Here is a 21610-nt window from a genome sequence, read left to right as displayed (position 1 = left end):
ATGTAGTAATGAAAGATGCAGTATTGTACTACATTGCTTATGAGTGCCAATTGATGTGATTAATTTTATGAAATTGTATTTGAGAATTTATTTTTATTGTTTGATAAAATAAGAATATGAATAAAAGTATCTTTAATTGGATTGACAGAGGTATTTTTGTGGTATACAGAGTAAACAACAATATCAAAAGCATAGGTACTTCAGAGGAGATATATATTGCATTAAAAAATTCTATAGGGTGGGAAGATATATTTTGTGTATAATTATGATGGTTTACCATCATGGTGTGCACACCAGTTATATATAAATGCATGGGGCAAAGCTACTTGAGCATGTAAAGGCATATGTGGATAAGACAATGGTAAAGGCTCACTGAAGAGGGATGCATCCAAAGACAGCACCAAGACAAAGCACTGATGCATCCAGATAGATATCATTGTTCTGATGAGTGATGACATTGCTTTCTGTCTCCTCTAAGGCTTGCCTTGTCTTCTGGAATTTAAGAAGTAACACTAGCATTGAAAGACTTCCCAAAGGTTATGTAGGCAATACATTAAGAAAAAGGCTTTAAAAAAGCTTCATCATTCTGTGTTAATGACCCTGGTGAGGTCAGGTTAGCAAGCAACCTTAAATGGCTAGAGAAATGCCAATGCATTGGCTAAGAAGCAGATGTTGCACACTCTGGAGGGGGTAACTAGAGTTTTCTATTTCCCACCCCTGCCGTAACTTAAAGCGCTACCTCTGATATTGGTGCCCAAGAAAGAAAATGGATAATCAGAATTTTCAGAATGGTTCATGATCTCTCCGTCCAACAAAGGTAATGTGTTAAACTACCAATTGAACAAAAGTGACTGTTATGTATCATGGTGTAGGAAATTGCACACTCTGGAGCGGGTAACTAGCATTTTCTATTTCCCACCCCTGCCGTAATTTAAAGTGTTAGCTCTGATATTGGTACCCAAGAAAGAAAAGGGATGTTCAGCATAGTTATCAGGGGTTGAGGGATGGCAATTGATGCACTATTTGCAGGCAACATGGTAGACTTGCTTACAGTGTCTCTGGAGAGTTATTCACGACTTGGTCTAAGTCTTCATGCGACTTTCTACTATGACGTGTTTCTTCCTATTGTGTGTCTCATTTCCAGTTGAACATTTTTAGCAAATTCTTTGAATGGATGATATGGAGAATCCGTGCCCTGACAGGGGCCATTCAGTACTTAGATCATTTCCTATTTATTAAACGGCAAGTAATTAGACTTAACTGGGTTAAAACACGTCGTGCAAAGGGATGCAAATAAAAACACTCAAATAATCTTTGGAAAGATGTTTTTAATCTGCTGTGTACTTTCAATCTCCTAACTATGCATCATAGAATTTGCATACACTAGCCAGCATTCAAAACAATGCAAACATAAGTCCATCTTCCTCATTACAATAAAAAGCAAAGATCCAAGCTGAACTCTGTTTACCCGCATGCATACAAACAGCAAAGGAACTTTAACTAGCAAATAAACATTTGTTCATGGTCAATACAGTAGTCTACAGTACATTCAAGTCACTTGTGTATTTTCACATTGTAATTCTGAGATGCATAGTGCACCTTAGCCCAGTGGCATTTATAGCCGTACATCATATTATGTTTAAAGAGAGGTCTTTTTTCAGCACACAGTCACAGGTATAAGCTACTTCACATATATCTTCCTTAGACACATTCCTACATAAAATCTGACTGTATGTGCAAAATACTTCTTGCTGAATTTTCAATTTAGACACTGATGCAACAATCCCAAGTGTCCAACTTATTCCTCTTTTTTTATAAAAAGTTGTTTGTTTTTCAAAGTAAAAACCAGATGGAGTATTTTTTATAGGAGAACCATAAATCAGGGGTGTCAAGCATAGGACAGGGTCAATGCCAGATTGATTTAGGTTCACACCTGGTTATGACAATGAGTGTATTCTCATTGGTTCGAAATTTATCATCTATAGATACTATGAGCAACTGGAATGAATTAGACCTCCCTGGATGACATACTGCTTATAATTTAAGAGGTGTCTGTCATATGTGTGGCATCAAAATTCCAATTGATCTGATCTGCCTCTACCGGTGGTTCGATAGATGTGGAATGGCACTCTGCAGGAAGGTCATGATCCCATGCAATTCAGCCAAGGAGTTTGGCTGAATATCTATAAAACCAGACATTTTCAAGGTCATTATGACTATTTCTAGCTTAGAGAAAAACTCCGATTTTATTCAACACTGTGTTATTGCTTTGCAAAGCATGACTGCCCCAGGCATTTTATTGGTTAATGCTGTGTACCAGAAATGGACTGACTGGTAGGTGCCCCAAAAAGGACGGTGGGCCTGGACAAACTGATCAATCTGTTGGCTTTTCAAAGGGACTTGCCTGAGAGTACATGTTATAAATTCCCAAAAGACCAGGACCAGCCGTCCCCTGTTGGGCAAAACGGACAAAAGATATACAAGCTTGAGAATAACATCAATGGCTTTTAGGTCAACTATTATTCATTGGTCCCATTCATTAGACGTATTCTTTTCTGGACGTCGAAAATGCTGTACATTACTGGTCGTTATTGCTGGTTTACGGTCCAGTACTGGCCAACTGAGACAGACTTGCTACTAAAACAACCTATTGCGGGATTCGTTCACTCACAAAGACTCTTGTTCCACGCTGACATACAGTGATAACATTTAGGCCGGGGGTGCATCCAGGTTCTTGGAGTGCAGCCTTTGAGCAAACCCTGATAGTCAATGTGCCTGAGGTAATGAAGATCTCCATAATGTGCAGGCCGGAGTTGCATGGCATATTTGGATGTGCACAGAGCCGGACTGGGAACCCAAAGTAGCCCTGGCAATTTTCTTGGACCAGCCCCTGGGAAATCACTGCCTGCCCCCGGGAGACTTGAAACGCATGCTTGCTGCTCTTGTTACGGGGGCCGCATATTGCAGCACAGCTGCAAAACAGGCATCCAGTAACAAAACCTGCCCTCACCGCTGCAAAACCGCCCCCCACCCTTCCAACCTCCTGGGGAAATGCCTGATGCCCGGAACTGCCAGTCCAGCCCTGGATGTGCAGACAATGCTGGCAACATACCCTGTTAATCTAATAGCAGTTTCTGCACAGCCCACATCCATTCATTTAACTTCCACTGTACATAATACATTGGAGCTCATATTTTAGATCATTAAGGTCACTTGCTGCCTTTACGTCATGACATTAATCTGAGCTTTTACTTGAAATCACTGAAGCTAAAAAAGTGGGTGTTATTCAAAGACAGTGTGCGTATTCACAGCGTATGAATGTGCTTTGAGTTTGTGGTAAAACCTGACAATTGGCTGCAGTAAGATGGGCGTGAATAAACCTAGGAATGTTTCCTTCTTTTTGCAATGTTACCAAAGTGGACAGATATTTTTTTTCAGAAGCCAACTCCAAGGTCTGTCTTCATTTCGTGAACTGACTTCAACCCCTGAAGAAGGAAGTAATATCAGAGGGTGTGATTTCCTGTTTAAATGTTGACGACAGGTCATAAAATGGAAAACAGCCCAAGAAATAAACATGCCAACAAAAACTTGAAAATGAGGTAAATGGAAGGAGTTATTGATTGGTAGAAGTGAAAAGAACATGTTATGGTTGTCTCTAACAAAGACTTTTGAGGGACCCTAATTGCTTTTATCAGCTCAAGCAGAACTTTACTCCTTGCTCTGAAAATGGCAAACATTAATGCAGCTGTGCATAAACATGATAAAAATGTACTCAAAACATAATACAATCGAATAGAGACATAAACTATGACATTTGTTTGGACATCTCATTGTGCGGCCCACTTTGCTGCCCTCTAGTTTCAAGCAGCTAACATAATAAAATAAAGAACCTTTTTATTATGTGGAAATAATGCTGCCATTTTTAGCTGAACTTATCTCGTTGCAACATACAGTATCCATTAATGAATGTAAAACCATATGTTGCCACATGTGGAAACACATTTACAACAGGTAAACTAGTATCAACAACCAACATTAAGCAAAAAAACAATTGAAGGAATGGATTCTCCACACAAAAGATTATAGAGTGCCATGTTTCGTTTTTCTTGCATTAGGAGCTATAATTTCTTTACAGCAGTAGTAGTAGAACAACAAATGTCATGTTTTTTTAGTTCATCATTGAGTCTTAGCCTGTGCCCCTTTTTCCTTCCTTAGTAGAGGCTTTTGTAGCACTCATCCTCCACCTCCTAGATGCCACAGAGGGCCTCCCTCTAGTCTGGGACTATCCCCCCTGCATTGCAGCCTGTTTCAACATTCATGCTGGCCTCACCCTTCCCTGCACTCTGTCAGGCTTAAGTACGCTCGAATGAGTTTGTCAAAAGGAAAAACAGAGCAGCGGCTATTTCATCTGACATGGCAGGCGGGTGCCATTGTTAGAGCTCTCAGGAACTACAGTGCTTTTCTGCTGAGGGGCAGTATGCTGCCAAAGGACTTCCATTCTCGCTTGAGTTGCCTCAAACCAAAGACCCAGCATGCTCGTGAGGACATGGAACTGATCTTCTCTGCTTGCGTAGCAGATAGTCTTTCTGTAGCCTGAGACATCCAATCTGTTACAAAGCACAGGCAGGAAGAGCGACCATGGAGATTAGCAAAAACAAAGGGTCAAAGCCACCCCCAAAGAATTTCCACTCGCTGCCCAGTCTAGGCCGCAGCACATTCAAGACCCGCTGCACGATCTACAAGGCTCTAACAATACTGGATCCGGGTTTCACACAAATTCACCAGGATTAAGTACAAGAAAAATAAGGAAAGGAGCAGACAGCATGCGTTCTGAGGATATACCCTAGAATCTGTAACAACAGCAAAGACCAGATCCAGCAAGCGCCTACCCTCCTCCACTTCCACAAGTAGCTGCGGACTCTTGTCTGCACACCTTTCCTCACTCCCTTAACTGCCTGTGGGTTTTTTACCCTTCTGTGTCCATGCAGCTTATTGTGTACCCGACCCTTCCTCGTACAGTGCACCACTGTGTTGCCGTTCTCTTAATCCCCTCCTCTATACTTACGTACATATAGGAGATGTGGGGGGTATAAAATATAATTACAACGCTATTGCAAAATCTTCAAGAATTTAATTCATGAGGCACACTTATGATGCTTGATCATACATAAGACTCAGAGAACAGAAAATAACATATTGTGAGAAAATGAACTGATACAGATAGATGTCAGTAGACATTTGGAGCTCACCAATTAGAGAATTGGTCATTACCCCAATCATTGTTACACCCGTTAACCTGTCAACTCTTGTGCTAATCAGTTGCATCGCAAAATGGTTCTTTGCAGGAGGTCTCAAAATTGCCTGTTCATGGCTACAAAAAAGACATGAGACAAAATTGTGATCTCGTGTAAACGGCTGGGAAAGCGCCATAGAGGCCTGCAAGGGGTAGCAGCTCTCAATCCCAGCGTTTGCATCTCTAGCCTGGAGAATCTTTTTTTTTTTTTTTTTAATTGAAAACATTACTTGAAGGTTATGGTGCTGCCTTTAAAAAAACCTTTCCGGAATGTAAGACATGTTGTGGGAGGTGGGATTCTGGGACAGAAGACAATGGGAAAGGAGCAAACCGTAGTCTAAACTGCACTGTCTGCATCCACCCCGGGCTGTCCCCTGAGGTACACATTGCGAATCAGATTGCCACTAAGGGCCTAATTTCGAGTACAGAGGTCCTCAGGACCACTGTACATGCGGTGGTGGTCCGACCACCACTGCGCGTCCGCCTGCAGTATTTCAAGGATGGCACTCAGACCGCCACAGGACCACTGCCTCCACTGGGATCCAGGATCCCGCAGCTGTGGCATAGCGGAAAGGGGTGGGAATATGCTGGGGTTGCCTTTCCACATCCCATTTCATGGTGTTGAGCCTGCCCTAAGTCAGGTGTCAGTAGCCGGTGAATTGTTTGTGACAGCAAATGCAGTTACAACCCATTGATTAATTGCTTTCAGAATCAAACTGGGGGTGTATCAATTTCCTAACCCCTCGTTTTACAACTCGATAGGAGTCGCAAAAGTTACTTTGTAATAAAGACTTTTCCGTCACACAGGGTAACTTTTTTACATAGGAAACATCACTTTTGTTTAGGCCTGTGATTGTGAATCACAGACTTTGTGTAATTTAGAAAATGTGCCCCCTAGAATAAGTGTGCATACCACCATGGATGGAGTGGGACAGGTAAACAGAAAGAAAGGCGTAAAGCAAGGGAATACAGGACAGGACAAGAAAGGAGAAAAGAGAGGGAGAGAGAAGAGTAGGGAACAAAGAGTGAGAGGGAGACATCGAAATAAAATTTTGAAAACTAACACTTCCCGATGCACTTGCCTTAATGCGAAGAAACACACAACAACAAATAGGAGGATATAATGATGAGAATTACCCATGAAACAAAAACATAAAATTACAATTTGAATGGGTTAAAAAACGAAGATACTGAAAATGCAGCAGCATTTCTGAAACACTATTAAACACCATAAGACCCCAAAACAGGGAATTACTGTTGTGCATTTTAATATAAAAAAAATTGAAATTATGCCAGCAATATCATTGTTCTGTTATACTCCTGACGCAGCCCTTGTATAAGTGACTAAATCTGAACAGATCTATAAACCGAATAATAAATTGCCTTTCACCCAATTGCTAGGGTCAAACAGTGGGGCCTTTGCTGTCCAGATTCCACTAGCAGAGAGAACAATCAAAAGGTAGAGGCTACAGCAAGGAGAAGATCACACAAATTGAAAACAACAATACACAAAACATCAAGGCAGTACAAAAATGCAAAATGTAAATGACACGAGAACCAACACATCTCACATGGAAAACTGGTATGCAAACTATTTGTGCCCACTTTGTCAACAATCAAAAAATCTTTTGGTATTTGTCCACTCCCTAAAATATTCAAGAACCACTGAATCTTGATAGAAGGAAACCCTCTACTTAGCTGAAGTGAGTGATGGACTTTGAGCCTCAGAAAACGAAAAGCAAATGCTACATTTTTGTGCTAAACTTTCCCTTTTCCAATTTCCTCACGAGTGGTTCCCATTTTCTTAACCCTGGGAAGAATATGCATTTGTAATGGCTGCATTCTGTGGACAGGATGCGTCTCTTATGATCATGCTGCACTTCCGGGTCAAACCAGAATAATTGCTACCTGACATATTAGAAATACATCACAGATAATCACTGATTTATGCTCTTCCTGTGCAAACCTGGACTGACAATACTGAAAACTGTTGAATACACAATTAAATTATTTTCTCTGAACTTCTGCATCGGACCTGGAAGCGGTTGGCTGAAATACAACAAAAGGGGCCGCACTCTGACATAAATTCAACAAAGGTGCAACAAGCACTGCAAGCTGAAATAAAGGAAAGGCACGTTGAAAGTTAGATAGAAATGAGAGCTCCACCCTTACTAATGTGTGGTGTTCCTGCTTAAGGCAAATGGAGGAGCATCGCACTGATATGCTGACACCAAAATGACAATAGGGCTGGTAAATAAAATTTAAAAAAAGAATCTAACCACAGACACAAACAAGCCACGGGAAGTGCAAACAGTAATGCCTTGAGGTGGCACAAGGGAGTCACATGAGATCCAAGTGCTGCAAAAACATCAACTCTACAGCACACGAAAAACGTATGGTTATGTACACCCGCAACACACTTCAACATAAAAATGTGATGGCATCTCAAAAACAAATGGCCATAGTTGAATGCAGAGCTGAAGCCTCCCGTAGCAGGAATTTCAGCTAAGCTGCTACAAATAATTTCTACGGATTCAGTTGCTGGTAAGTGAGTTTTCTTACTTTTCATAAACATCTATGGAGGAAATTACAGCTAATTTCAGTTGCTTCATCTAAGCAAGTGCTGAGTTGTGTATCTCCTGACTGAAATGTATCATTGTCTTTGTATGGAAAAACTACAGATAAAGTTTAAAAAAAAATAATTTCAGTTGCTTCTCTGAGCTAGTTATTGGAGTCCAGTGGTGTCTATTTCTTTCAGTTCACATTTTTTTAAACCAGTAAAATTTGTTTTTTTCCCACTGGATATATGTAGTTCAATATACAAGAGGTCACATGCAGCAACTGAATCAAGGAGAGACAATTTTAGCTGGCTAGGTGGAATGAATCCACCTTACTCTACTATTCCTTTGAAATTGGCATGATACAACCATAAAAACATTGGTGAAGAATAATGTAAGCCTATTGTCCGGGCATCTGCTTTACAATCATGTAAGGCGGTGTGATGCCAAGCGCTTACATCAAGTGCCAGGAAGTATCCTCGCATGGAATAAAGGCTGAGACAGCACTATCTGAGGGCCATGTCCCTTTTTCCATTATCTCACAGGCAGTCAACCAACCAAAAAGAAAGGGAATGCAATAATTCCTTTTGAGCAAGTGAAACATTAGCAAAAAAAACAACACCGCATTTCGTCAGCCCCAACCCAAGGTAGGAAGATTACCCATGAGGCTTTTGATCACGTGTGAACGGATTAACCCTTCCCCTCATGACCGACAATCCAGTAATCCTACTGTACAATTAACATCCACGTCTGGACTGGCAGCCCAGTCAATGTTGTATATGTGTGTGGGGGCTTGGGTGATTGATGTCAGCATTTATCCAAAGCACCAGTTTCTATCTAAAAAAGATTTGTTTTGCTTGTATGATACGGTGGCTGCGATAGAAATACATGTTTACAGGCAGCTTTTGGTACATGGTCAGCATTTGAAAACATTGGTCATCGTTGTTGAGGGCAACTGCACACACTTCTCATCAAACACCATATAATGCCATAGAAGCTGCCCAAAGTGTTACACTGATAACCGAGCCCCAGTGTACGTAACAAAGACAAGCCACATTTAGGCCATTTAGAAAGTTATCCAGTGCATTTTTTTGGTAAGGTAGACAGCTACTTTAAAAAATACACATTTGCTCCCCAGTGCAAGTATCTCAAACAGAAAAACAACAATCAGAAGTAACAAAAACATCCAGTGCATAATTGTGTCTTGGAGCATGGACAACTTGGGCAATACGTTTCTTGTACTCTAATCAATGCTGCTAAAATTTCACTTATAAGCCTGAAAAAAATCAACTGCCATGCCATTTGGAAGCGACAAGGCGCCTCTCACGTGAGACTTCATTTGAGAAGGAGTTCCATCCAAAGCTCTGCACTTTTGGGTTATTTAAATAAATTAACTAAAGAGGTAAATAAAGATAATGGATCATTATTTTAAATGAAAAAAATAATTCAACTTTACTCTATCAAATGCGCTTGGACATTCAAGATGGAGGCTGCGCGATTCGGTACAGACAGTGAGAGAAGTGCAGACTTGAGACTCTCCCTAAACTATTACCTAGACAGGCTATATCTCAGAATATCAAAAACAAAACTAACCTCTGAAAAACATACTGTGTTCTAAATATTGTTTCCCATTAGTTGTAGATTTTCTGTTATTGACACCAATGTGGCAATATTTTTGTAAACAATATTTAGGACAAAATATTTCTGTCGGACGACATTTCTGTCGGAGACCATTTCCAGAGTACAAGTGCAGAAATCAATAACGCTAGATATTAAACAGAAATCACATGGTTTAAGTGTTGGAGGACAGGGGATAATGTAGAACCACAAGAATTCCTATTCACAACACTTTGCAAGACAGATTGAGGAACATTAGCAGCACTGATAAATATATTCTAGAGCACTCCCCAAAATAAATATTATTAAGTCCTAATTCCCTTTTCTCCGTGGCCTCTGAGATCAGTTGAGTGAACAATCCCAGAACTTTGATCAGGAATAGAAGAGAGTGAGTATTTTGGGGGATTCAGTCTAGTTTTTTTAGGGTAAAGCCTTCTTGTTTTTAAAAGGCAGACATGCCAAATATTTATTTCGGTTTAAAGGGGGAAAGACTCTCAGATCTACTTCTGAATTAAAGGACAATCTCACAATCTGAGTCTGAAAACGTATCAAATAGTGTTGATCCAGCATGTGCAAGTGCTTCAATATAAATATAACATCTTAAATACCACCAGAATGTGGAAAAATTATACTGTTATCATTCCATGCGTCTTAACATTCTAAATTCAATAGTGCTATACTTTTGTCTTTAAAATATTTCTGTTTGAAGCAGAACTCAACACAGCAAAGAAACTTCCTGGGTCTCCAAATGAATGCCAGGGCCATGGGGCCATTCTCCAGACAGATGAGAGCTACTCCTGAGTGTCGGAGACTTCGGTGCAGCGTGAGCGCGCTTGCAAAATTTGATTTATGACGTGGAGGTGTGAGTACAGTCCATCAGCCTAGTAAATCGAGAACAACTGTGTGGTTTCTTGATTTCCCAGCTCCTTGCGTTGTATTATCCATGGCCTTCCTTGCACAGATGACAATAAATTCAGTGTTGGTTTCAGTGTCAGCAGTGCAATTCTCTGTTCACATTCATGCCTATGTGTAGGAATCAACGTCAACACTAGATCGCTCTCTGCTCCGCGGTTGATGTCAGTAACAGCAGTGCTGGGCCAGGCTGCTCTTCTGCTGTCAGTGCTGTGCTTCTCGTCTTCGTCCTACTGTACAGACAGATGAATTCTCCGCGGGTCTTATCCCTCCAGTGTTGATATCACAAAAAAATCATTCAGTAAAGTATTCTCAGGCAGTCGGGAATATTAATGCTTGGTCTTTATAACTTTGCGGTGTCACTGCCCTTTAAATCTCAGTCCTGTAGGGAAAAATGTCATTATAAATGGCTGGGTTTTCTACTTTAAGCGTCTTCCATGTTATGACCTGGTCTAATGACCTCTTATCCATTACAAGCCTTCCAAGCCATAGTACATCTTGACCTTCCGTCAAACCCTCAAAACCACAACTCACTTGTGCTTACAGTTGAGGCGTGTGCCCTGCAGGCATCTTCTGACCAGCGCCCCCAGACAGAGTAAAAGTAGTCCCATAAGGCCGAGGGTACCAATCAGGGTGGGCTGTGGTGGGACGGTGGCCTCGAAGCCCTGCATATGCTGAAGATACTGTTGGAGACCTTGCTCCACATAGTGGGCTTGATCATAAATACTAAGGGCCGTCAGAAGGTGGAAGAGCTGGTGGCTGTGACCCACTATGTCGAAGCGGCCAGGGCGTAGGCGCTCAGGGATCTTGCTCACATTGAAGAACGCGGCCACCAGGAGCCAGAGGTAGCGACGGTGGAAGTAGAGGAACAGAGTGGGATTGCTGCGTCGTAAGTCAAAGAGCAGGCTCTCACCCATCACAGGACATGCCATGCTCAATGGCATGATAAACACAAAGGTGCGCACAGCAAATGGGTAGGAGCAACCCTGTGCACGACTGAGACAGCATGCAGCCGTACAGCCAAGTGCCAGCACAAAGGCCACAGGAAGTATGCATGCATGGTAGAGCTTCAGCCAGTGAGACACCTCCTCTGCGCACCAGCCAAGCCAGCCCTCCACATAGGGAGTTAGGACTCCGGCATCCAGCAGGCGAAGGCGTGGAAGCAGGTAGTGTGAATAGGCCACAGTGCTGGCAAAGCCATAGTAGCTAATGGAGGCGTAGTCAAGGTAGAAGAAGGCAGCACGCAGGCGCAGCGAGAGGCAGCTGAAAAGATGGGCAGCACAGCTCATGCCCAATGTCAACAGTACACCTGAGGCATAGCACCAGAGTGGCAGCAATGCAGGGTGCAGTGGAGAAATCCCGGCACCCTGAAACAGCAGCAGCCGCCCAAAGCGGCAAACAAACACCAGCAGTGGCACAAAGTGAGTCCAGAAGTTGAGCGTCTCGTTGGTCGGCTGAAATGCTGAAGCCAGGCATTGCTGTGCGCTCAGGTGCAATCGCCGGTAGCCTGAGAGTATAAAGCACTCCACAAAGTCCTCTGGTACCTGGTCCCAGCGTAGAAGTGTGTGTGGTGGCGGCGGCAGAGGTGCTGCCCCTGCGGAGGTGGACACGGGCTTCTCAGACCGGACTGTGGAGTCTGGCTTTCGAGACATGATGCTGCTTCCAACACCCAAGGTGGTGGGACTGCAGAGGCCTATGATGTTGCTTCTAAAGCCTTTGGTGAGGCAAGTCCCACAGGGAGGGGCCTGACACTTAACTAGGGGAACATCCTTCAGCTTGTCAGCCTTAAATGTTGGAAGGAAGCATTGGCTCTCGCTGGAAAGATAGAATGATGTAAGGGAGAGAGGGGTGTCGTATGGCTGTCTGAAAATACAGATAGAAGGTATAGTTTCCCGGGCTGTTCATTAGAGAAAGGGTTCGCGAAGGGAGATCCGCTGATACTTGTTCAAGTCCAAGAGGGAATCGCTTGCTGCTCTTTGCAGGGCTCGGGGGAGACTCCTCTGCTCCTACCTCAAAGACCCAATGGGGCGAGGATATCCGCTGCGGATGCTAGAAAGAGAAGGGGAACTCTTTCGCTGTTCGCGGCTGGGTCTGTCGCTGCTTCCCTGGTGAGAGGGACGGTGCACTGCGGATGCTTTCGAGGACAGCAGCGTGTGATTCTCGCTGATTCAGAGCCAATGTGGGAATCCCGGTCCCTGTCAGCGGGGTCCCCGCTTGGTCTCGCCTCACCTTCCAAGCATGGGTCGAAAATACCCCAAAGATTATCCCAGCGTCATCTTTGGTACCACGGGAGCTTAGCAGCGAAAATTGTGATGTGCAGGTATTCTCTGTCCGCGGTGGGGCAAGGTGCGACTCCCCGTCTCCAAGGCATCGAGCGCTGGCGTATCTTCCGGCTGACTGCAGTCTCTGCCGCTGCCGTCGGAGGGTGCCGGCTTGCTTCTGAGGGACCGGGGGCCCCACTGTTGTTGCGGGGCTCCCCTCGCTCCTGTGGTAGAAAATAGTCCGCTGCAAGGGCAGAAATAGACGCGCTTCTTTCTGCTAATGTTGCAAATCAAAGCTGAAACAAAGCGCCCTCTAAGCTGCTGCCGCAGAGGATGCGGGCGGCTCCTTCCGCGGCTGCAGAGCGCACCGCTCCAGCGGGCCGTCCTCACCGCTCGGGCCGGGTGCCTCCTAGTCCCTGCGCCTCCTACAGTCGGACGTGTGCCGTGTCCCCCTCAGCAGCATCCCCGCCTCGGCGCTGGCGAGTCCGGCCTCCCTCGTCTATTATTCAGCATCGCCGACTTCCTTTGTCCTTCGGTGGCTCCGGTGTCTGACAGCCCCGGGATCGGCTTCCCTGTCAAGGGCCGGTCTCTGAGTGACTGATGGCGGCTCCCGGAGGGGGCGATCGTCTCTCTTCCCCGGATCATGTTACGCGCCCGGGAAGGTCACTCGGAGGCGCGCAGTGCGCTGTGGCGGGACGAGGGCACCTCTACGACCCCCTTTCATTTATGTTGCAATCTCACGAAGCGCTTTCAGCAATATGACTCCAGCAGCAGGCAGTGCCCGTGCACATGCCAGTCCAAGGTCACCGTGTAGATCTAGGAACACTGCCCTGAACTCATAAGATTAGGGTGCCTGTATTTTTAGCATATCGAGACCCTAATTTAAAACCGTGATGCCACTTTACGTTTCTGCTACATAGGGTTGAACTCTGTCCAAATTGCATACATTTGTGTAATAGTGTTTAAAAAATGTAGAAAACAAGGTGCATTAATAACAACCAGGGTCACTGGGAATTATGCAACAGGAGAGAGAAAAATGATATGGCAGCGTGACTAAATTATGTGGCAAGGCAAATAATGGTACATAATGGCAGCACTTTTTTGAAAACACTATTTCTTCATTATTGTGTCCTTTTTAGGTCTCAGTTAAGGCGCTGCTGGCGTCGTCTGGTGCAAGACACATTGTTATCTTACAGTGGGTTTAGTGCCTGCTCATTTATCTTACAGTGGGCTTAGAGCCTGCTCATTGTTTACCATTGGTAACATTGGTTGGCTACATTGTCACTCTCATTCGCTTGCTTCTTATTTGTTATCTGTGCGGGCGTTTCTTCATCGTAGTGTGCTTGTCCGCACCTGGAGCACGGACGCAGGACTGGTTTTAGCACTGGTGGCGTCCAGTGGGACAATGTTTGTTGGCGCCCACCCCAATGACCACCTCCACCACGGATTCCCTCGCTACCACCCTTTAACTTTGTACAATTTACAAAGAGACCTTAGACACAATACTGCACCTGTTATATCAGTGGGAATCTATGTTACGTGGTGTAAAGATCATGCGAAAGAAGGCCTCATAATTTCTCAATAGTGAACGAATTCACATGAACAATTTACTAAAAGATGATCAGCACACACTTTTTTCAGACATAGATCTGTATACAAAAATCATTGTTTTCATGACGTCAAAAATTACAAGAAATTATGCTCTTGGACATATGCAGTGGAATTTTAAATAATCCTTTAATCTTCACAGAGTAGCCAACGCGCTTCGTCCTTTCATAGGACTTCTTCAGGGCTCAACAAGTATTATCCTTTTGCACTGACGTTTAATCTCCAAAGTTTAGAGGCAAGAACGTCTTGTTCTGCGAAAAAAGTAAGGTGATTCAGAGAATCCAGTCAATCCAAGGCAAAATATATTCCTATTCAGAATTTTCAGGCCAATGTCAGCCACTGCATCTGTGTGAACGCGGTTAAGGCGACAAACCGCCCTCCTCCAACTCTTCTTTGTATACTGATCTACGTCTGAAAAAAGTGTGTGCTGATCATCTTTTGGTAACCCTTTAACAGTGTCCCTCAAGTCTCCCTAGCCACTCTCTCTCAGATACATTTAATACGTTTTATAGGGCCCCTCATACCACTGTAAGGTGTCTGAGCACTTTATATTACATACAGGCAATCAATCATACGTGTGTAAATCAGTGTATAGGAAACGTTACCATAAGACAGAGGACTACAAGGTGTAGGAGTCACATGTCATCCATTCATGTAGGCAGCATAGTGTAAGAGTCCTATTGTGTCATTCCTAGAATGCCCTCAACACAGTGAAGGATCTCTTTTACCACTGACTTTGTATATTATTTTTTATTAGAATTTTCAATACAGGTGATGATGAGTAAATACTTCAATATACAAAACTCCAACCTCTTTCTCTATCCAGAAAGAACATTGATCACCGGAGTTACATTGACATTTTTGTTATTGCCTGAAAATTGCTGGAGGCACAGAACTCATTGGCATGGGCTTTTAAAACCATAATTTACGGCGCCCCACCCGAATTCAATGCCTGGTGCGGTGGCCCCAGCCGCACCACCCAAGAGCTGCATTACTATACTTACACTGCTCGCTACTTTTTTATTTTTGTTTAAGCACTGTATGAGAGGGCATGTGTTTTCTTGCTATCTCTCTTATATGCATCTCCCTATGCCACGTCTGTGTTCCTCTTGTTCACCTGTGTGCTTCTTCTGTAGTACCCCACATTGCCTTCTTGCCCATCTGTTTCATCCCAGCCTGCTGCATGGCTCTTTTTTGCCCTATTGATCCCCGCATCCCCATTTTGCTTCCCCCTCCTGTTCTTTTAAACCCCTCCATCCATGCATTGTGTTGCTTCCACTCTCGACTCCCCGTGATGCTTCCACCACCGTCACCTGCAGCCCCTCATATTGCCTCCGACACCTGCAAAAAAAAACCCACTTTTTTTTGTTTTTAGAACTTGATCCAACTTGGATCGGTAACTAAAAAGAAGAAAAAACAGCCACATCATTAAAATTTCATAGGTGCATGCATGTGTGGTGCACACACCTACAAAATGATGAGGTTGGCTGCTTTAAAAGCTTTCTTTTAACATTCTTTAGCGAAGTTCCCAAAAGGAAGCCCTATTGGCTTTGCAAGTGCTTGTTACAAATGTTAGCACTGTCTGTGCAGAGTTTTCACCTCATTAATACCAGTTTAACACCCAAAAACAGCAACAAGCAACCATTGGCGGCTGCAGTCGAACGGGTGTGGCTGGTAGGGGCAGGAGGGTTTGTTGGGGGAAGGTCTGAAAACAAAATATATCACTTACCTGGGTACTGTTATGACACGACACGCTCCCTGCGTTCTCGTGTCCACCACCAGGGGGCTGAGCTGTGGCACTCTCCAGTGTTCTAATAAGCTTCCAGACCCTCCCCTTCATGTACATACTGACTTCCAGCAATTTGGACTCTACTTGGAAATGGCCATCCATTCCCAATGCATGCCGGGTTTTGTGGAAGCCAGCCTGCTCATGCCTGATACTCCATTACCTAGAAATCCCTGCTGACTGCTTCATCTCCACCCCTGCACTCCGGGATGCGGAGACTGAAGGGTCGATGCAGACGCACTGTCCACACTCCAAAACTCTCAGCAGGCTCGAGCACGGCACCTCCACGCTACCTGATGTGGCTCTAAGCATTTTTTTCATCTAGGTTGGACCTTGAACCGCACACACAGTAGGTAGCACTTTAGGGGCACCAATTTGTGTGGGGTAGTTTTTCACTATATGTTTTTTGTCCTTACAAAGCGCCCTGATCCCTAAGACCAGTTAAAGGCGCAAAACATGTTGACAAACCACTGAGGGAGAGACCTGAGAGAGATGCCCCTCGCACGGCTATAGGATACTTTACTTACCTAAACTATACATACTTACTACCAGGGTTCCTTTTAAACCTCTAGGGTAGCACTTGCCTGTTATAGGTTTTTATCTCTGAAAGGGTGGTCCATTCATTAAAGGATAGCTTGCGACCTCCCCTATCAGTTTTAACTCCGAATCACATATCACTACTCCACTACACTGATCACCTCACTTACACTCATCATACGACAGCCTCTCTAAAAGATCTCCGCCAAAGTGACTCTTCGGGGGACCTGTAGGGCATTGCAGTGCTGGCCCAGCAAGGAGCACCACCCTATGATGAAGCATGACATCCCCTAGGGGGTGTGTGAGGGCAACATGAGACAGTCCTGCTGATTGTCTCTGTGATCTTGATCCAAGCACTCTCTACCTATTGAGAGAACCTTTCCTCTTTTCTCATGAACAAAAGCCCATTTTTGAGTCCACGGTAGTGAGAGGTACCTAGAACCCAGCAAGTATGAGAGCATGGGGCCACAACAGTGGGTATGGTGGTGGCAACCTGCCAGAAAATGGTTGTGTTCAAACCTGGGCCTCTTCCTACATAAGAAGACAGGAAGATAGCAATGGGGAATAGCATGCTAGAAGCAGACAGGTAGTCCCGGAGGCAGTCTCACAAGCAGAGAGGGTGTTGTAGTTCCCTCCATTGGTTGGCTGTGAGAGCAAGGACATGCAGTAGAGAGGACAATGATGTTGAGCAGCATTTTTCCCTGAAGAGAATCCAGTGGTAGTTGTTAGAGTACCACTAACATATTGAAATATGTATACATCAAAAAACCTGAGGGACATCGTACCTCTCCTTCAGGTCTCCAAGAGACACATTGATCTATATTAAAACCTTAGCGAGGTCTTCATCCAAAAAACCTAATACAATAAAAAAAACACTCTCGCGTCTTAACAGTTTATACCCAAAAGGCATTTTAATTAATGTGAGATCTGCTCCAAGGACATGCTTGTTAAATCAATGATCTTACTAAAACATATGCTATAGATTTTCCATGCATTATGAAAACCACCTCTTCCCCCTCATCTACACCAGCATTCAACCTCCCTTTTTAAGATGACTACACTACCCTTCACAAGGACATACCCCATGAAAACATGGGAGGTCTAGTGGTGATACACCAAATAAATTGTATCGGTACATATGTAGTCACTCCAACATTTGCCTACTTGAAATGTTTCTCCATCACTATCAAACCAAATCAGTACCGAATCAAAGCAATATTAGGTACTTCCATACGGTTCACTGATAGAATATCGATGACAAAAACATCGATGTTAAAAATATTAAAAAAAATATATAGAATACAAAAATTTCGACTCCCATACCTACACAGGTAAGTACAAAAATATCGAATCAAAAATATAGATGTAAAAAATATAGATGTACAAAATATAAATTTAAATATATATAAAATAAAATAATATTTATTAAATATATTAAATACTAATATTAATTTTAACAAAATAAATTAAATGTAATATACATTTTAACAAAATATAAAAAATAAACTTAATTGAAAAAATAAACACACAAACATAATCATTTATACATATATATATTTACTGTAAAATAATTAATAAACTATTATCTTTAATTTATTTAAAAAACTTGAAAATATATAAAAATAAATATATATATCAATAATTTAAAATATAAAAAATATTCTATAATAATTTAAACCATCAAACTATTAAAAAATATATAAACTTACATTTCCCAATACAATCAGTGCAACAGTAGGGAAAGTGTTGCATTGAAAAATAATTAAATTTAATATTCCATCTCCAGTGATTGCAACAGTAGGGCAAGTGTTGGATAGCTGAGGGTAAAAAGTTTTATTCCCACTCCGGTGAATGCAACAGTCGGGAAAGTGTTGGATAGCGGGGAGGTGAAAATTACTATTCCTACTCCAAAGAATGCAACAGTAGGGAAAGTGTTGGATAGCAGACGAGTAAAAATTACTATTCCCACTCCAAACAGTGCAACAGTAGGGAAATTGTTGGATAGCGGAGGGGTAAAAAAGACTATTCCTACTCCAGTGAGAGCAACAGTAGGGAAAGTTTTGGATAGCGGAGGGTAAAAAACTTACTATACCCACTCCAAAGAGTGCAACACTAGGGAAAGTGTTGGATAGCGGTGGGATGAAAATTACTATTCCCACTCCAAACAGTGCAAAAGTAGGGAAAGTGTTGGATAGCGGAGGGGTAAAAATTACTATTCCAACTTTAGTGAGTGTAACAGTAGGGAAAGTGTTGGATAGCGGAGGGGTACAAATTACTACTCCCACTCCAGTGAGTGCAACAGTAGGGAAAGTGTTGGATAGCGGAGGTGTAAAAATTACTATTCCAACTCCAGTAACTACAACAGTAAAGAAAGTGTTGAATAGCGAAGGGGTAAAAATTACTATTCCCACTCCAATCAGTGCAACAGTAGGGAAAGTGTTGGATAGCGTAGGGGTAAAAATTACTATTCCCACTCAAGTGAGTGCAACAGTAGAGAAAGTGTTGGATAGCGAAGAGCCAAAAATTACTATTCACACTCAAACTGCTAAATCAAAAATAAAAAACATTAAGAAATATAAAAAATCATACAATAAACAAATATTTAGAAATGAAAAATCAAATATATAAAAAATAAAAATATTATAATATTAATTACATATAAAAAACCTACAAATAATATATAATATAAAATAATAAATACATTTATAAAATTAAATTATTTTAAACTAGAAAATATTTACAAACAAATGTATTAATACATACATTTATTTATTGTATTACCTACCCTATAATACCACACCAATAACAAAACACCTAAACATTTTCAATTACATGTTCCCCCAAAACTAACATAATTAATAATCAATTAGAAAAATATTATTAATAAAAAAACTAATAAACATTAATTGACTACACACACTTTAACACTATGATAGCCACACCACACACCTAAATTAAACTCTAAAATAATAAATTCACAATTAAAACCTATTTATAAATTAAAAACTAATACTATTAACAAATAAAAAAAATAAAGTAATTTAAATGTATTTAATACCCACCCTTTACCCCTATAAAAGTACAGACAACAAATTAAACAATTACCCAAAATACATATCAAATAATTAACATTAATTAACTATGGGACCGATCCGGATCAGAAGGGCACCGAACGCGATCCGGCCGGAAAAACTATGAGCCGTATGCGTGTTTTCCGTCCGACTCATACAGCTGTACGAGCGAGCAAGTACGATGCGAGCTACGTGAAATTCACCGACCGAGTCGTTCCCGGGTCCGAACCGCTCCGCACGTCTCAGCCGTAAGCTAACCGTGGCGTGCAATGGATGCGATTTATAACCGAGCCAGTACGATGCACGCGTTGGTCAGCTGGTGCGAGCCAGAGTGTCCGGCTCGCAAAACGTCTGGGAAGTTGCTTTTGGGGGTCCGCGTCGGGCCCCCTGTCACCCGCAGCCCTACGACTCGGACACAGGGGGAGACCCAAGGGTCTCCCCAACACAGGCATGTACGGTGCAGATGGCAACGAAGCGTACCCACTGTAGGGGACGCCCTTGTGTGAGACGTACCCATTCAGTCAATGGGAGCCCATGTACGCGTTGTATGACCAGCTCCCATTGGCTTCTATGGGAGTCCGACCGAACCGAGTCCGGCAGTATACGGCTGCATCGTACTCGCTCGGTCGGACTGCAGGACTCCGGCTCGGTCGGAAAACACTCCGGATCCGGCTCGGTCAGAGAGCTTTCCGACCCCGATCGGAATCAGCCCCTTTATGTTAGTTAATTAAATACAAATCACTCCCCACCCGTTATTCCTATAAACACCAAAACACACATCCCTAAAATTAATTACACAGTTACCATAATTAATTACCAAATAATTAATTAAAATTAACATCCAATTAATAATTCATCAATTAAAAATAAATTACTTCCCACCCTTAACACCTATAAACACCACAACACACTTAGGTGCCGATTCCGATCCGGGATTTTTTTTTTGCGTACGACTCGTATCCGTATATTTTCACATACGAATTGTACAAGTACCGTAAAAACTGCGAAGTACGATTCGTACGTGAAAAATACATACGAATTGCGTCGGGAAAATGGTCCGAGAGGGAGCCGGAAATTTTCACGTCCGAATAGCGTCAGGAAAAGTGTACGACAGGGAGCCGGACATTTTTACGTGCAAATCGTAAAACAGAAGTCCGAGCGCGCAAGTACGATCCGTACCGCCCGTCCGAATACACAACCGCATGTAAAAGGCTCCGTACGGAGCGAACGCTGTAGCACACATGTACACGGGTAAACTTGTGCCCGGATACGAGTCGTACAGCCCCCCTCACCCCGCATATGTCAGCACCCCACCCCCGTATGTCAGCACCGTACCCCCCCTCCGCACCGTACCCCAGGACCGTACCCCAGCCCCGCACCTGTTCGCGCCGCACCCCAGGCCCGTCTCCCAGCCCCGCACCTGTATGCACCGTACCCCAGGACCGTACCCCAGCCCCCACCTGTATGCGCCGCACCCCAGGCCCGTCTCACAGCCCCGTACCTGTACGCACCGTACCCCAACACCGTAGCCCAGCCCCGTACCTGTACGCACCGTACCCCAACACCGTAGCCCAGCCCCGTACCTGTACGCACCATACCCCAACACTGTAGCCCAGCCCCGTACCTGTACGCACCACACCCCAAAACCGTAGCCCAGCCCCGTACCTGTACGCACCATACCCCAACACCGTAGCCCAGACCCGTACCTGTACGCACCGTACCCCAACACCGTAGCACAGCCCCGTACCTGTATGCACCGTACCCCAACACCGTACCCCAGCACCCTCACCCAGCATCGCGTATGTACGGACCTTACCTACGCGAAAAATACTCGTACAGAACCAGGACACTGTAAAACAGCACAAGGAGGGTCAATTCGACTCGCACAACACCACAAAGCACGTCTACATGACAAAATACATCTCTGTGACTGACCTGGCACATCCAAACAGGCAGAGGCCCTAAAT

General features: G+C 43.4%; 1 protein-coding gene across 1 annotated transcript; it reads right to left on the bottom strand.

The window, feature by feature from the left end:
* Nucleotides 1–1308: 1308 nt before the first annotated feature.
* PAQR9 (progestin and adipoQ receptor family member 9) lies at nucleotides 1309–13389 on the bottom strand. The gene has a single exon (XM_085633585.1). The coding sequence runs from the start codon at nucleotides 12030–12032 to the stop codon at nucleotides 10911–10913; it is 1122 nt and encodes a 373-aa protein (XP_085489711.1). The 5' UTR covers nucleotides 12033–13389; the 3' UTR covers nucleotides 1309–10910.
* Between the last annotated feature and the right edge of the window lie 8221 nt (nucleotides 13390–21610).

The sequence above is a fragment of the Triturus cristatus genome, chromosome 11 (assembly GCF_964204655.1).
Source record: "Triturus cristatus chromosome 11, aTriCri1.1, whole genome shotgun sequence".
NCBI lineage: Eukaryota > Metazoa > Chordata > Amphibia > Caudata > Salamandridae > Triturus > Triturus cristatus.
Note: the sequence above shows the minus strand (reverse complement) of the source record. Positions and strands in the feature narration are given on the sequence as shown.

Coding starts and splice junctions, on each gene's coding strand:
- PAQR9 (XM_085633585.1), bottom strand. CDS start 12,032: ATGTCTCGAAAGCCAGACTCCACAGTCCGGTCTGAGAAGCCCGTGTCC.